This window comes from Canis lupus, chromosome 24 (assembly GCF_011100685.1).
Source record: "Canis lupus familiaris isolate Mischka breed German Shepherd chromosome 24, alternate assembly UU_Cfam_GSD_1.0, whole genome shotgun sequence".
Lineage (NCBI taxonomy): Eukaryota > Metazoa > Chordata > Mammalia > Carnivora > Canidae > Canis > Canis lupus.
In genome coordinates this window covers 5,010,335-5,028,415 of record NC_049245.1, presented here as the reverse complement: position 1 = coordinate 5,028,415, position 18,081 = coordinate 5,010,335, and the positions used below count along the sequence as shown (strand labels likewise).

General features: G+C 43.1%; 1 protein-coding gene across 5 annotated transcripts in view; it reads left to right on the top strand.

The window, feature by feature from the left end:
• The first annotated feature begins 779 nt into the window (after positions 1-779).
• DTD1 (D-aminoacyl-tRNA deacylase 1) overlaps positions 780-18,081 on the top strand; it is a 184,615-nt gene continuing 167,313 nt past the window's right edge. For 4 of the 5 annotated variants that reach the window (XM_038571469.1, XM_038571467.1, XM_038571466.1 and 1 more), the window contains exons 1-3: positions 780-929; positions 7,247-7,337; positions 9,494-9,729. In XM_038571469.1, coding sequence (XP_038427397.1) covers positions 887-929; positions 7,247-7,337; positions 9,494-9,729 — 370 coding nt within the window. In that variant the 5' untranslated portion in view covers positions 780-886. Of the gene's footprint in view, positions 930-7,064; positions 7,138-7,246; positions 7,338-9,493; positions 9,730-18,081 lie in introns of those variants that run through there. The other variant, XM_038571468.1, reaches the window with a different exon arrangement.

Here is an 18,081-nt window from a genome sequence, read left to right as displayed (position 1 = left end):
AGGGTAATACTTGCATAGTCCTTTGCGGCTTTCGAATGATTTTTACATGTTTTTACTTAAACCTCCTAACAACCCTGCGTGGGGGGAGCTGCTAAGTACTGTATCAGAGGAATAAGGATCACAGACTCATAGATCTCTGCTCTATCATGGCATGGTTGAATCATACGAATCCTTGCATACCGTACTTAAATGACTATTTTTAAAAAAATTTTTAAAAAAAATATCTTATTTATTTATTCATGAGAGACAGAGAGAGGCAGAGACACAGGCAGAGGGAGAAGCAGGCCCCATGCAGGCAGCCGCGTGCGGGACCCGATTCCATGGCCCCGGAGTCACGACCTGAGCTAAAGGCAGACGCTCAACTGCGGAACCACCTGGTGCACTTAAATGGCTATTTTAGGCAGCAGATTCTGTTCTGCCTGGTTTCTGAGAAGCCGCTGAGGCAGGAAGACAAGGGAAAAGGAATTTGGGAAGCACGGGAACAGAGGGGCCGAAGGGTGGGAGGAGGACGACAGGATTCGGATTCAGGACAAAGCTGGGATTTCGGGATGATTGGCTCCTACTTCGGGGATGCGAGAAACATCCGGTCCAGAACCCGCGGTTGGGGCGCGATCTGGGTGGGGGTCTCCGTGCCTGCGGGGAGCTGGGCCGGCCGGCGGCGGGGGCAGGGCCGGGGGCGGGGCCTGCCGCCGGGGGCGGGGCCGGAGGGGGCGGGGCCAACCGTGGGTGGGCGTGGCCGGCGTGGGCGCGCCGCGGCGAGCGGGGTCCGTCGGGGCTGTCGCCGCGCTTCCCGGTGTCACCCGCAGAGGGCGCCGGCCGCCACGCCGCGCGCAGAGTCGCGAGGCCGGAAGAGCGCGGCGCCGCCCGACTCGCCGCAGCCGCCGCCATGAAAGCCGTGGTGCAGCGCGTCACCCGGGCCAGCGTCACAGGTCAGTCGGGCGGGGCCGGGCCGGGGCCGGGCCGGGCCGGGCCGGGAGGAGCCACCCCTGACCCCGCGCCCGCCGTCCGCGCCCGCCGTCCGCGCCCGCAGTCCCCGCCGCCCCCGGAGGGTGCCCGGCGCCGGCCCCGGCGGGCGCGGCCCCCGCAGCCCTGAGGTTCCGGGCGGGCTCCGGGCGCCCCGGGGGCCCCGCCGAGGGTCCTGCCCGGGCCGCGGTCAGCGCGCCTCTTCATTGTCTTTTTCCTTTCTCGGGTCCCGGGTCCCGGGTGCCAGAACCTCCGAGCACCCCCGTGGCCGTCCTCAGGCGGACCGTGGCGCAACCACCACGCAGGCAGCGTTTCCGGGGCGAGGACCCCCGCCCCCGCCCCCGCCCCCGCCCGCGCCCTCCAGCGTTTCGCTGTAGGTTTCCCTTTTCGCCCATTGTCTCGTGCCCGGTTGTTACGGAGCCGCACCGCCGATCAAGTGCACAGATCTGGGGAGTCGTGCGGAGCGCGGAGTTCTGACAGTTGTGCACCCGGCGCCCGGCCCGGCCCGGCCCGGCCCGGCCGCCGCGCGAGGACCCCTGCCCCGCCCCCCGCCCGCAGCTCCAGTCCTGCGCGGACGCGTCGGCGCCCAAAGAATTCCGGGGAAACGTCTCGCTTTGCCCCGGTTCTTGCGGGCCAAGCCCTCCACAGTCCTGTAGTCACTGCTGGGCACTGCAGTCTAGTTCGAACCTCAGGGATCCAGATGATTGACTGTATAAGGCGGTCGTTTCAGAAAGTCGAACCGAGAGAAGTCAAAAAAAATTGTTTTTTTATTTTTATTTTTTTTTATTTTTATTTATTTATGATAGTCACACAGAGAGAGAGAGAGAGAGAGAGAGGAAGAGACATAGGCAGAGGGAGAAGCAGGCTCCATGCACCGGGAGCCTGACGTGGGATTCGATCCCGGGTCTCCAGGATCGCGCCCCAGGCCAAAGGCAGGCGCTAAACCGCTGCGCCACCCACGGATCCCCAAAAAAAATTGTTAATGACTGATTTTAGATTTGTCTTCTAGTCTTTTTTTTTTTTTTCTCCCCTTTCTCAGAATCATAGTGTTGTCTCTGTCCAAGTAATTCCAGATATCCTTTTCTTGAGCCAGGCTACACCAAGTATGTGTTCTTGCGTCCACACAAGTATAGATCTAAAAACAAAGCAACAAAATCCCCTAAAGAAACCCCGAAACCCAGCAAAACCATATATTTAGATCAGAGAGTCTACTCTTCAGCTCTGCCTATTGATGTCTGAGCTGTTTTGTTAACTGGTTTTGGACATGGTCCTGGAGTAATAGGGAACAGAAGAGCTTTGGGATTTATGGGATTTTAAAACAAAGGTTTTTTGGCCTTTCAGTTAATATTTAAGTTAATTAAAACCGAGGAAATTCATAGATGTAAAGGTTTTTTGCTTTTTTTGAGCAAAATCACGTTTCGCTCTATGTGGTCATCACCAACAACAAGTGAACGTTGAGGAATTTAACTTCTAATCTTCTGTCAAACTCTTTATTCTGATGATCTGGAATCTTGAGAACATGTATTTTGTGAGGTTTGCTGAATAATTGGAGTGATTTTAGTTTACTATTTAAATACTATTTAAATTGTATGCTTTTAGTTAAAAACCAAACCTGCATATTAAAAAAGATAAGGGTATTTAGAAAAAGATAAGAATATTAATTGTGGGAAGGTGTCAAATAAAATGGAATTCTCTCTCAGTGCTGGAGGGACTTTCACATTAGCCAGGCCTTCTAATTGAACTGTAATGGAAAGATTTTCTGACTCTTTTAGAATGTGACTAGCTTCACTGAAATGTGGCTGTACATGAATGGCGTTTTATTACGGGGATTCTAAGATGCCACTTTCAATTTTATGGTTGGGACAGAGTACAGTATCAGGAGTCCTATTTTATTATGTGGCAGACACACTTAATGAGATTGGTCAAGCACATTTTGATGCTTTGGCATGGCTATTGTGATAATCTAATTTTAAAAGCTTTATTATGGGACATTTCAAACATATTCTTTTTTTTTTAAAGATTTTATTTATTTATTCATGAGACACACACACACACACAGAGGCAGAGACACAGGCAGAGAGAGAAACAGGTTCCATGCAGGGAGCCCGACGTGGGACTCAATCCCGGGACCCCAGGATCACACCCTGGGCCAAAAGCAGACGCTAAACCACTGAGCCATCCAGGGATCCCCTCAAACATATTCATTTAGTTACACAGGCGGCAAGGTGTGGTAATTCCCATGTCCCATCACTCAGCTTCAGCAGCTAAAATCTGAATAGAATCACAGAATGTTGGGAAGAGGGTCTAAAGTGGGTTTGAATGAGTTAATTTCAGAGATTATGAATTCTTGAAGAAGTCAGTGGTGGGCACCTGGGTGGCTCAGTGGTTGAGCGGCTGCCTTTGGCCTAGGGCGTGGTTCTGGAGACCTGGAATCAAGTCCGGTAACAGGCTCCCTGCGTGGAGCCTGCTTCTCCCTCTGCCTGTGTGTGTCTCTCTCTCTGTGTCTCTCATGAATAAATAAATAAAATATTAAAAAAAAAAAGAAAATAAAGAAGAGGCCAGTGGTGATGATGGTATACATGGGAAATTGACCAAATATCTCAGGTCTTTTCTAGCCCTGTGATCTGTTGTCTAAAATGGCGATTCTCAAGTTTTTTCCCTTGGGAATCCATTTGTCTATAATAAAAGATCCCTTTGGACCTCCTGGTTCTTATACTTGTACCTGGAGGTGGAGAGCAAAACTATTCCAAAATAAGAGAGCAACTCACATATAGGCTTTGGGGCATAATTTGTTTCTTATTAAGACAAGTAATACATTATAAAAATGTTGAAACTGTTCAATTTTTTTTTTTTTTTAAGATTTCTTTGAGAGAGAGCTTGAGCAGGGGGAGGGGCAGAGGGAGTGGGAGAAGCAGGCTCCCTGATGCACAGGGAGAGCCCCCTGCCAGGCTTGATCCCAGGACCTTGGAACCATGACCTGAGGCCAAGGCAGATGCTTAACTGACTGAGCCACCCAGGCGTCCCCCTTTTTAAAAATATATATTTTTAAAAGATTTTACTTATTCGAAAGAGAGAACACACAAGAGAGTGGCAGAGGGAAAGCATGAAACTCTTCAGATAGTGATTTGAATCACTTTGAATAGTGATTCTTTTTTTAGAATCTGTTCTGAGAATACTAATTGTAGGAAAAGATTTGGAGGGATGAATAGGCAGAGCAAGGAGGATTCTCAGAGAAGTGAAACTACTCTGTAGGATACTGTAATGGTGGGTACATGTTATTGTATATTTGTCCAAATCTATAGAATGTACAACATCAAGAGTAAACCCTAATGTAAACTATGGACTTAGAGTGGTAATGATGGGTTATTGTAGGTTCATCAGTTGTAAAAAAATGTACCCCTGTGGTGGAGAAGCTATGCATTTATGGGGGCAGTGAATTATAGTACCCCCTTTTTCTTTTTTTTAGAGGAGGTGGAGCAGAGGCAGAGAGAGAATCTTAAGCAGACCCCACACCCAGTACAGAGCCCAAAGCAGGGCTCCATCTCCTGATCATGGCTTGAGTGGAAATCAAGAATAGGACACTTAACCGACTGAGCCACCGGGTGTCCTGAATCTCTGTATCTTTGCTCAATTCTGCTGTGAACCTAAAAATGCTCAAAAATGAAAGTCTAATGTCTAGTATATAAAGATTTTCCCCACAGTGTTATTTATTGAAGTGAGAATTTTGAAACAAACCGTATATCTAGCCAAATGGGATGATTAGTTTGTGCATTGGATAGAAGTAACTATTCAACTTGATGAGATGTGACTATGAAAAGATGTTTAGGAAGAGCTTATAACATGAAAAATCCTTATACACTGTTAAGAGAAAAGATGAGACACAAAAATTCATATACAGTGTTATTAAAGTAATTGAAAACAAATATGAAAACCTGTGGATAGAGAAAATATCAAAAGGAAGTCATTAAAATATTAAAGTACTTGTCTTTTCTTTTTTTCTTCCTGTTTCTTATATTTTCCAAATTTTCTTTGATGTGTATGCATTAATTTAATGGTGGGTATAATTCGATAACCATTATTTTTAAGCTTTTAAAACATACTGTGGGGAAAATTTAAGAAAATAATATTGGTCTTGTAAGAAAATAATACTGATATATTTAAAGAACAAATGAAGCCAGAAGCTTTTTCTAAGGTGACACAAACAAGCCAACCACCCAATTGTTTACTGCTTATTTCAGATTAGATTCTTTCTGTTTCAGCTTCTGAGTCATTGGCACAAAGGACAGTAATCACTTATAGTCCATTATAAGCAAAACACAGAAGAAAATAGTTCTTAGCATAAAAAGAAGAGAAATTAGGCTTTATTGGTATTTAGGTTGGAATGGGTTGGTGCTGACACTCCCCTGGAGACTGCAGGTCAGGTGGTCCCTTGTCAGAGGAGTTTTTCATTCTTTTCTTAGCTCGCAGGATACGACAACATGTTCCAATCCATGATGCCTTGTCAGATATATTTATAGATACTATTATCCAGCAGAAGCAAACTACAAGAGAATGACAGAGTCTGCCCTTTCCTGATTGGAACATTAGGTTAATAGATGGTAAAATAACAAGACGTCAGTAATCTAATGAGATTTGACAAAAAGTTGGCCAAAAATTTTGAAAGTTAGAAGATTAACATTTGAAATATGGATTTCGGTTCACCATCATGATGACAGATCTTGGCCTAAGAACTGTGCCAGCACTGAGATACTGCCTAATGGTAGTAGAGTGTACATTTGATTATAAATACATACACAAATATTTGGAATATATATATTTAGAGATTTATTTTTTGTGGATGAGGTGCATGATTAAGAGGGATTTGGAGGTCATTGGCTTAGAATACAAATTAATAGATGTTTGCTGACTTGAAGCCTTTTATTTACTTAATTCTTTTTCAATTTTAAGAGATTTATTTATTTATTTTAGAGAAGGAGGAGAGGGGGTAGAGGAGGAGGGAGAGAGAGAGAGTCTTAAGCAGACTCCATGCAGAGCATGGAGCCCAATTTGGGGGTTGATTCCATGACCCCAAGATCAAGACTCAAGCCAAAACCAAGAGTCAGATGCTCAAGAGAGTCAGCCATGCAGGCACCCTGAAGCTTAACATTCATTCATTCATTCATTCATTCATTTATTTATTTATTTATTTATTTAGCTTAACTTTTAAATAGTGTTTTTATGTATAACATTTATCTTCTTGGAGTAAGTAGAAAAATTATTTCTTTATTTTTCTTACATAAATATTTATTGTGTGACCTGTATATTGTGTTACCAAAGTTGCTGATTCCCAAGGAAAGCAGGCATTTCCTTTCTGAGAATTAATACAGCGGAATTGTATTCTTTGGGGAGGAAAACTCTGTTCTGTTTTTACAGATGAGCATGGAAAGTTTGAGGTGTCTTACCCAAGGTAACGCAGATGAAAATGTGGCCCTAAAATTTGGCTTAATGGTTGTTCACTTAACAAGTCATTCATTCCATGGGGTGTCTGGGTGGCTCAGTGGTTGAGCGTCTGCCTTTGGCTCAGGTTGTGATCCCAGGAACCGGGGATTGAGTCCCACATTGGGCTCCCTGTGGGAAGCCTGCTTCTCCCTCTGCCTGTGTGTCTCTGCCTCTCTCTGTGTCTCTCATGAATAAATAAATAAAATCTTAAAAAAACCTCAAGTCATTCATTCCAGATATAAAATCAGGATGGACATAAATCTTGATAGGCTTACTGCATTTATGAAACTTTTTTTTTTTTGAAGATTTATTTATGTATGATAGACATAGAGACAGAGAGAGGCAGAGACACAGGAGGAGGGAGAAGCAGGCCCATGCTGGGAGCCTGATGTGGGACTCGATCCCAGGACTCCAGGATCATGCCCTGGGCCAAAGGCAGACGCTAAACTGCTAAGCCACCCACGGATCCCCTATGAAACTTTTTAAAAAAGATTTTATTTTATTCATAGGAGATACAGAGAGAGAGGCAGAGACATAGGCAGAGGGAGAAACAGGCTCCATGCAGGGAACCAGATGTGGGACTCCATCCCGGGACCCCGGGATCACGACCTGAGCCAAAGGCAGACAGATGCTCAACTGCGGAGCCACCCAGGCGTCCCTGAAACTCATTTTTAAATACCTACTGACTTTGCCAAAGTAATTATAAGAAGTACATGTGATTTTTAAACATTCCTGTGGTTACTTAAGAGCGTGTCATGGTACCTGTTTGGTTCTGAGTCTCTTTTCACTTTTGTTTCTTTTCTAGTTGGAGGAGAGCAAATAAGTGCTATTGGACGGGGCATCTGTGTGTTGCTGGGTATTTCTCTGGAAGATACACAGAAGGAACTGGAACACATGTACGAGGCGGATTTCTAGGTCATTGCTATTTGAATGGGATATGTAGTGGTATAGATATATACCTGCAGATATCTGTATCTGTATATTTCTGTCTGCTTACCTACCTATCTAAACTCTATATGTATATGGGGTGCCTGGGTGGTGCAGTCAGTTAAATGACCAACTCTTGGTTTCAGCTCAGGTCATGATCTCCATGTTGTGAGACTGAGCCCTGAATTGGGCTCCATGCTCAGTATGGAGTCTGCTTTAGATTCTTTCTCCTTCTCCCCCTTCTGCTCATGCTCTCTCTCTCTCTCTCAAATAAATAAATAAATAAATAAATAAATAAATAAATAAATCTTTAAAAAAGTTGCATATATATGTACACTGGGAACTTCCATAGTATTTTGGTCCTGTGAAGTGAGCTGCTGTGACTTTTATCTGTGTTGGATTTGATGTAATATGGCTATCTCCGTGTTCCTTTCCTTTTCTTTTCTTTTTTTTTAAGATTTCATTTATTTATTCACGAGAGACACAGAGAGAGGCAGAGACACAGGCAGAGGAAGAAGCAGGCTCTTGCAGGGAGCCCGATGTGGGACTCAGTCTCAGGACCCCGGATCATGACCTGAGCCAAAGGCAGATGCTCAACCACTGAGCCACCCAGGTGCCCCTGTCTCCGTGTTTCAGATGAGGAGACCAAGGAAGTGTAATCTGTCCAGTGACACCCTGCTACATTAGCAGCAGAGCTGGAACTCAAAAGCCTCAGTTCCTGTTTGGTCCTTTACCCATGAACCATTCTCATAATGTAGAACCAAACTTTTTTTCTTATGAGTGTTTTCTGTTTTCAAGTAGAGCAGTATGATCTGGGCACTATTTATGTCTTTAAAAAAATGTTCAGTTGTTCATTGGATCTCTGGGGGTCAGAGAGTTAAATGACTTGCCTAAGATCATGAACGTGTATATAGTAAAAAGCCTGAATTCAAATTAGAATCTAGACTACCTGACTTGAAAGCTGGTGCTCTTTCTGACTATGGTAGGGGAGTTTGCCATTGCTTTCTCCTGACTGGCTCTCAGCACAGGCAGCCTCACCTGTCCCCATACTTACCCCGCCCCTGCCCCCAGCACCACTTGGCACATTTGCTTTAGACTTGTGATCTGTGGATTCTGCCTGTTGGGGCCTATACCTGGGTGTAATTCCATCCGATTGTCCCTTTTGTAGTAGGTTGAAAATCAGATTTGGAACCTAATTCCTGCTAAGGAATAAATGTTCTCTGCTTCTCTTCCTTGTCACAGTGGCTGCTCTTTGTCATCCACATTTATAAGGAGGCCCTCCTAGGGCTTAAGAGGCATGGGACATAGTTGTCAGGGAGGCTTTTGCCAGGTCTTTTTGCATATTTGCAATAAGCATGAGTTTTCTCTAGGGTGTTTGCCCACTTCTTCATTTTGAGTAGTTCCAAGAAAGGATGTTAAAGTGGGATATCATTTATTTCAGTGTAAAGATTGAATTTTTCTTTTTTTTTTTTTTTTTTTTAATTTTTATTTATTTGTGATAGTCACAGAGAGAGAGAGAGAGAGAGAGAGAGAGAGAGAGAGAGAGAGAGAGGCAGAGACACAGGCAGAGGGAGAAGCAGGCTCCATGCACCGGGAGCCCGACGTGGGATTCGATCCCGGGTCTCCAGGATCACGCCCTGGGCCAAAGGCAGGCGCTAAACCGCTGCGCCACCCAGGGATCCCTAGATTGAATTTTTCAATTAAAAAAATTGAACCCACGTCTTGACATATCCACCAACCTGAAAGAGCAGTTGGTGGATGGTTGTTCTTAGCTCAGGTTTGCATGGGTAGCTGCCTGTGAATTGGAGGAACTGGCCAAAAAAATAAAAAATAAAAAATAAAAAATAAAAAATAAAAAAAAAAAAGGAATCCTAAAACAACCCTGTGAAGTAAGTCTGTTACTACCTCATATTACAGATGAGGAAACTGAGGCATAGAGTGGATAAATAACTTGCCCAAGGCCCAAGTAACTTCCTTCTTCTGTCTTTATATATATGTAATACACATAACATTACGTCAACATTATGTCCTTGTTCGACAGGATGCTGGTAACACTTGGGGGTATGGAGAATGTTGGGGGGCTTATGATTCTTCAGATAGCTCTTGTCACTGTTTTCTCCTTCAGGGTCAGAAAGATTTTAAACCTGCGCGTGTTTGAGGATGAAAGTGGGAAGCACTGGTCGAAGAGTGTGATGGACAAACAGTACGAGGTGCTGTGCATCAGCCAGTTCACACTCCAGTGTGTCCTCAAGGGGAACAAGCCTGACTTCCACCTGGCAATGCCCACGGAACAGGCAGAGAGCTTCTACAACAGCTTCCTGGAGCAGCTGCGGAAGACGTACAGGCCGGAGCTCATCAAAGGTAGGCAGGAGGGCGAGCCCACCCAAGAAGAGAGTCTCTGGACACTTAACAGCTGGAGGAAAAGAGAATCTGCCATTACAGCTGCTCCTTTTCCAGAAAGTTTGTTGTTTGTGCTTATTACTTCCTTCAAACAACATAGCTAGTGCTGTGGTACGAGTCATCTGAATGCTCCTGATCCTGTTTACCCTTCTTTAGTCTTCTGTTCACATGTGGAATGTTTACCATCTTGGAAGTGTGTTTGATACAGTGGTGTTTCATTTTGTTTGCTTATCATGTCTGACAGGGAATATAATGCAAACCACAAATGTGAGCCACATGCCATTTTAAATTCCTAGTAGACATATTAAAAAAGAAGTAAAAAGAAACAAGTGAAATTAATTTAAAAATATATTTTATTTAACCTAATATATCCAAAATAGTATGATTTCACCTCATAATCAATATAAAAAGTTGACTGATAGAATTTTCATTCCTTTTTTGGTGCTAAAGTTTTCTAAATCTTGGTGTGTAGTTTATACATACAGCCCGTCTCAATTTTGACCCGGCACATTTCAAGTACCCGACACCTGTGTGTGCTTAATGGCTGTCATATTGGACAGTGAAGGTTTAGGTCTTTGACGAACTGCTTATTGGTGAGAATGCCAACCTGCTTTGACTGACTGAGATTTAGTCTAGAAAATGCCTTGGAATAGTGATCCTGGTTTATAGGAGAATTAGGAATCTGAAATTATGAATCTGTTTAAGGTGGCCATTCATTTCTGTTCTGTTTTTATGTTTCTGAGGGCCATTAAAAACCATCACAGGGATCCCTGGGTGGCGCAGCGGTTTGGTGCCTGCCTTTGGCCCAGGGCGCGATCCTGGAGACCTGGGATCAAATCCCACGTCGGGCTCCCTGCATGGAGCCTGCTTCTCCCTCTGCCTATGTCTCTGCATCTCTCTCTCTCTCTCTGTGTGTGTGTGACTATCATAAATAAATAAAAATTAAAAAAAAAAAACCATCACATTCTGCCTTTCTCTTCAAAGTTATTAGAATATTTAGCCTCCTTTGGTAATACATCTCAGTGTATGTAGTGTAAGTAGAATGTCTTAGTATCTGCAGTTTCTTTTGCTGCCATGATTCCCTTTTGTAGACATCTAAGAGTTGTTAATAGTTAACTGTATTATTTCCTGTACTTTGACTTTCTCTGAAGAAACAAAACTTGATCCCTTGTTTCTTGGACCCATTTTAACCTTAAGGAATAGAGTTTATTGCCTGATTTTGAAGGTCTACAGTAAAGCCCCACATTGAGGATTGTCAGCTCATCAGATTCACTTATGTTTAGAAGAGTCATATTCTTATCCTTCTTCAGCATTTCCTTTGATCTTAATTCTCCTCTTACCTGTTGCCATGATCAGGACACCCCTGCCTTAAATTAAATCCCAATCTTTACTTGGGTCCTGGTAGGGTAGAATGGATTTGCCTCTTCTGGAAATAATCCCAAGTTTTAGAGCTCCATTCACAAGTCTGGTTATAGATGTCTCCAGTACTTTTTCCCACCCTGTGTCCCCTGGGATCCTTCGGCATGGCTTTGCTGCAAACTTGTTTCTTCCTAGAATTAGCATTTAAGTCAGGTCCTCTGAATAATTATTTTTCTGTGCTGAGCTGAGAATTAAATGCTGTCATCATTGTCTTCTCTGCTTGATGTTTGTAGAATCATCCCATTTTTGAGTAATCTCAAATATTTTAGAATGTACTGAAGTCCCTTGAAAGGATGAGCACAAGGAATATCATAAAAGCATAAGTGAAGGCACTTGAAATGGGAGAACACTAGTGGTTGTTAAGGTATGCTCAAGTGAAAACAAAACAGCTTTCATCTGAGTCCTTAAAGAGGAGTGTTTTGTGTTTTATTAGGTGTTTTGTGTTCCTTTTACTTTTTGCAATGATGTCTATTTTATCTGGATAATTCTGTTAAGTGCCTGAAGCAATGTACTATTAGCAATATAATTTTATAATGGTTGACAATTTAAGTTTGTGGGGGATATGATACATCTGATCATTTTGATGAAAAATTTATGTGATTTATGCGAAGAGTCTTAATCAAAATTTATTTCCAAATCCTTTGGACTTTCAGAAACACTTAAGTGATACAAAGTGCCTCTCTTGCTCTTTCAGCTCTTTATCTCTTTTATGGTCTTTGATGGAATAAGATGCAGAGAGTATGTTTTACATGCTTGCTGTGTGTGTTCTTAATTTTGAGTTTTTAGCTTCCAGTTCCAATATGGAAAGCCCTCTGAGAGCTGAAGGGATGATGGAACACAAACCAACTGCTAATAAATACATTTTCTTAATTTTAGGATTCTTGGGGCTACTTTGGCAATTTTAAGACTTAAAGTAGTTTACTTTCCTTTTTGCAAAAAATTTAAAATATTTTTCCAGTTTTATTGAATATAGTTGACATGTAACACCCTATTAGAATCGTAAAACATGATGATTTGATACATGGGTATATTGTGAAATGATCAGTGTTATGTTCAGTTAGTTCATTACCTCACGTAGTTACAGTTTTACTTTTCTTGTGATGAGAACTTCTTAGATCTTCTCTCCTAGCAACTTTGATATATGTGATACAGTATTGTTAACTTGTCACTGTGCCATACCTTATATCCCAGAATTTATTAATCTTAATAACTAGAAGTTTGAATCTTTTGGCCATCTTCATCCATTTCACCCGCCCTCTACCCCTGCCTCTGGCAACCACTAATCTATTCTCTGTATCTCTGAGATTGGTGTTTTAGATTCTACACATGTGGGAGACTGTATAGTATTTGTCTTTCTCTGTCTGACTGAAAGCCCTTCTGGCCCATCCATATTCTTGCAAATGATAGGATTTTCTTCTGTTTTTATGGCTGAATAGTATTCTGTTGTGTCTCCATATCACCTCTTCTTTATGGATTCATTTGTCAGTGGAGACTTAGGCTGCCTCCATGTCTTGGCTTTTGACTTAATTAGATTTAACATTTATTTTCACTCTCTTCCTCTTTAATGACTAGAACTCTACTTTAAATTAATGTATATAAATTAATTACATTATTTATATAAATAAATCGAATCATTTCTCTTCCTTGTTGTTAAGGATTGCATAGCAGGAAGATTGTCCAGTTTATTCCCTGTCTCTGTTATGTCCTTGCCCTGCCTAGTGCCCATGTGCTTTCAGGCTTTTCCTTACTAGTTCCAGTTCTTACCCTGGGCATGGCCCAACTCAGCTGTCTTTAGTGAAGCAGGTTTATTGCTTTACGATTGAAGCATGTGAAGGTACAGTGAATTCGGTTTCAGCTTGAGCTGGATTCCCTCTGTCATCACTACTGGGATTGTTTTATCTGGGATTCTCTGAGCCCTGGTTTCCCCCATGCATGTCAGCCATGTCCTCAGGTAGGCCATGATGGTTGCAGTCTTCATAGTTCACCATCCCAAGAAGGAGATTGAGCCTTTGTCTCTGCGTTTCAAGCAGAAGTCCTGAAGGTTACTTTGATTGGGCCAGCTTAGGTAGCATGTCCATTCTTGAGCCAGTATGGGATCGACTCTATGACTCAGCTTAGGTCATATGTTTCATAGAGTGTAGAGTTGACCTCCTGGGGACCACCTGGAGCCACAGTTGAAGTCTGGGGCTGTTGGGAAGCGGGGTGGGGGGAGAAATGTCTGCTAGGAGGGCTACCGGAAAGTCCCACTTGAGTGTCCTTGACTTGCTTTATTGATGGCCACTGGGAGGTGGGATTAATAGAGGGAGTTGGGCAGGTTATTAGGTGGTCCTAGCAGAACTCTGCCTTTCTGGCAGGGACATGGAGGGAGGCTGTCATAGATGTGTGTGCAGTTAATGAGGGAGGGCCCTGAGAGGGAGAAGTAAGTGGCATAATTCCCCTAACTGGCTCTTTGAGGCCTATTCCACCCCAAGTGGCCTTGAGTTGGTACTTGAAACCATAGTGATCCACCATACCCACTTGACCAGAATTTTTAATATCCTTGACGTGTTTGGGTATAGTCTGTTTGGTGTCCCCAGACATTGCTTAGGCCATGATACCCCTCCCCACTCTGGTCCAGTTCTGCTGGCCCCCTGACCCTTTGGCTTTGTGAGGGCATCTCCTCTTCTTAAGAACTTGCCTACCTTGGCTTATGCTTCTACTAGCTATTGCTGCTTAACATACCATCCCAGAACTTAGTGGCTTAAAGATAACCTTTCTAGGGGTGCCTGTGTGGCTCAGTTGGTTAAGTGGCTGCCTTTGGCTTAGGTCATGATTCCAGGGTCCTGGGATCAAGTCCCATGTCAGCCTCCCTGCTCAGCGGCGAGCTTGCTTCTCTCTCTCTCCCCTGCTTGTGCTCTCTCTTGCGTGTGCTCTCTCTCTCTCAGATAAATAATAAATACAATCTTAAAAAACAACAAAAAACCAAAACCATCCTGTCTTCCTCACAATTTTGTGCGTCAGGAATCTAAGAGGGGTTTTGCTGGGTGCTTGTCTCTGATCTATTTGTGTTGGCTGGGGCTAGGGATCTACTTCTAAGATAGCCCGTGTTTCATCTTGCTTCTCTCCTCCTCCCCACCTCATCTTATTCTCCAGGGTCGGTCTCCCCCTCCCAATTACTTGGGCTTCTCACAGCTGGGCGGTCTCAGGGTAGTTTGATTTCTAACTTGCGGCTGACTTTTCCCACAGCGAACACTCCCAAGACCAGGTATTTTAAAAGCTAGGAAATGAGAGTGCTAGCCCCTCAAGGCCAGGCTTGGAAGGGAGTGCAGCATCACTTCTGCCATATGCTATTGGACAAAGCTGTCTCACAGCCCACCCAGATTCCAGGGGAGGGCTGTAGACCACTTTGCAATGGAAAGAATTTCAGAGTTTGTGGCCATCATTAATCCTGCACAGCTCTTAACTCTGGTGTTCTCAAAACGTTTTTCTTATTCTCTGGCTCTTCTGCCAATAATTGATTTAGGGGGAAAAACCCAGTGTATACATTTATCAGTTTTTGCTCTCTGCTACAGAATGAGCCAGAGGTTAAGGGTACCTTATTGGACACCCAGACTGACTGAGTGGGCCCAGGAAATTAGGTCCAGATATGGCCCTCAGCAGCCCCTTGGGAATCTTCATTCCTTCAGAAAAAGGACTGAAAGTCCTGTTTAGTGGGAGGCATTAAAAGCTGTCAAAGTTGAGTTTTAAACATACAGTACCTTTATAGTTAGGAAAAAAATGAATATTATACCAAAATGGAAGAGTTGAAAGAGAGATCTCTGCTCTCAAACTTCTTGTTCCAACATTGAGCCATTTGTAATGGGCTCAGGGAAACAATCACCTGTAGGCTTTGTTGAGCAAATCAGAAGCTGCCACGATATTAAAAAGAGCTACCTGTGTTTCTCTGTGGGGTCTGATCTTTTGTGGGTGGTAAAGAGCTAGAAGAACGTGGAAAGACATTTCGGGAGTACAGCAGCTCTTTGATTGCTTCTTCAGCTCTGTTCGCTCCATGGGGCATCCATTATGTCCAGGGCTCCTGCAGGTTCGTTCACAAAGAGAAGGCGCCAGGAGGAGGAAGCCCACATCTAGTGTTTGCTTTGTGGTTAGTGTTTAATTTTTGGATTTGTTTAATGTCTTACTCTTTTTACTACATACAGCATGTTAGCAGCCTGAGTAAGCTTTCAGTGGAAGCCTGTTTTATATACTTTGACAAGGGCTGTAATGCCAGAAGCATTATTGTTAATGTAAAGTTAGGAAATCACAATGTAGGATCACATCTTCATCGTTGATAAATGGCAAGTTTGGTGGACTGTGGCACAGGCCGATGGCTCTCCTGAAGTTTGATGCAGATGTGTGACTCATGTTGGCCAAGTCAGTTAGTTTTTGGCACTCCTTTCTTTCATTCCTTCTCTTCAGTGATTTGCTGAGAGGGAGAAGCAGCATCCCCGTTGAGCAGAGAGCAACATGTGGGGCTCGATCCCAGGGCTCTGAGATGACGACTTGAGTTGAAAGCTGATGCTTCACCAACTGAACCACCCCAGCGCCCAACCTCCCACTTTTGTTTTCAATTTTTTTTTTCATTTTTTTTTTTTCATCCACTTTTGTTTTCAGATCCCAATCTTGATTCCTTGATTTGCTTAGTTGATTTTACAAGGTGAACAACAGCCTACTTTTTACCAGTTCTCCTTTCCCCACCTAACTGTTTAGAGTCACATTAAAAACAGTGTTCTCGATGTCGATGTGGTGGTGGTTCAGTACCCTGCAGTAACGATAGAGTGCCTTATGCATCACACTGTAGGTGCTCAGTTATTTTGTGTGACAGATGCCCCCCAGGCCTAGGGAGATGAGAATAGGCTCATTATGGTGACAGTATTGTTCTATCCATCTCCTTCCTCTCTGAGCTCCTTCTTCCTCTCACCTTTATTCTCTTCACCCCTTTTATCTCAGTTCCTGAGTCCCTCCCTACTCTGGTCGTGAATTGTGGGGTCAGCCTCTTTTTCTTGCCCATTAGAGTCTGTTGTTGTAGCTCAATTTGAAGAAATAAGGGCCATTAAAAAAAAAAAAAAAAAAGAAGATACAGGGGTCCCTGCGTGACTCAGTCATTTGCCTTTGGCTCAGGTCATGATCTCAGGGTCCTGGGATTGAGCCTTGCATGGGGCGCTCTGCTTAGTGGGGAGTCTGCTTCTCCCCATCTCTCTACCTCTTTCCCCTGCTTGTGTTCACTCACTTGCTCTCTTTCTCTCTCAAAGGAATAAATAAAATCTTTAAAAAAAAAATAAAAAAGAAGATCCCGGCATAGGTGGGAAGAAACTCGTTGTTATCATAATCCAAGGACCTGAAATAACCCAGGATGAAGGGAAGAGTCTGAAGTTCTCAGCTGGAGAAATAGGACCAATTTAAAACCATATTGATTTGGGGTCTACAAATTCAGAAATATTGATATATTAGTTGGTTCTCTATATTTTCTTCAATGGGTATATTAAACAAATAATACTATGCATGGTATAGTATCTCAATTGTTTTTTTCATTGTTGTGCCCTGAGGGGATCCTCCAGTTTACTAATGTTTTCTTTGACCATGTCCAGTCTGGAGTTTAGTGTGTCATTTGAGTTTTAAGTCAGTCACTTATTTTTTATTCTCAGTATTTATTTGTTCTTTCTAAAGTTAACTCATTTTTTATTGTGGTAAAATACATGTAACATAAAATTAACCATTTTAAAGCATGGAGTTAAGTGATTGTGTATTCACAGTGTTATGAAATCATCACCACCGTCTAGTTTCAAAACATTTTTATTACCCTGAAAGGAAACCCTATGCTCTTTAAGCAAGCACTCTCCATACTCCCCCATCCCTAGCTCTTGCAACCAGGAATCTGCCTTTGGTCTCTATGGATTTGCCTCATCTGAATATTTTATAGAAATGGAACATAGAATATGCAGTCTTTTGTGTCTGGCTTCTTTGACTTTGCATAGTGTAATCAAGGTTCATCCTTTGAACATACATTGTGCTTACATACATGTGTACGTGCACTATAGCGTGTATCAGTACTTCGTTTCTTTATTTTATTTTTTTTAAAGATTTTTTTTATTTATTCATGACAGATACGCACACAGAGAGAGGAGAGGCAGAGACACAGGCAGAGGGAGAAGCAGGCTCCATACAGGGAATCTGATGTGGGACTCGATCCGGGGTCTCCAGGATCATACCCCGGGCTGAAGGTGGCGCCAAACCACTGGGCCATCGGGGCTGCCCTACTTCATTCCTTTATATGAAGAATATTGCATTGCATAACTATATCACATTTTGTTTATCCATGCATTCATTGATGGACATTCCCAGCCTTTTAGCTATTGTGAATAGAGCTGCTATAAACATGTGTGGACAAGTTTTTGGTTGAGCACCTGTTTTCAGTTCTTTTGGTTAACATACTCAGGAGTAGAATTGCTGGATCATATGAAAATTCTGTTTAACTTACTGAGGTACAGTCCAATTGTTTTCTTTTTTTTTCTTTTTTTAAAGATTTTATTTATTCATAAGAGACACAGAGAGAGAGAGAGAGAGGCAGAGACACAGGCAGAGGGAGAAGCAGGCTCCATGCAGGGAGCCTGATGTGGGACTCGATCCCGGGCCTCCAGGATTACGCCCTGGGCTGAAGGTGGCACTAAACCGCTGGACCACCCGGGCTGCCCCCAATTGTTTTCCACAGTGACTTTTTACATTCCCACCAGCCACGAGGGTTCTGATTTCTCTGCATCCTTGCCAGCACTTGTTATTTCTTTTTAAATTTTTATTTATTTTTTGGTTATAGCCATCCTGGTGAATGTGAAATGGTACATCAATATGATTTTGATTTGCATTTTTCTAATGGCTAATGAT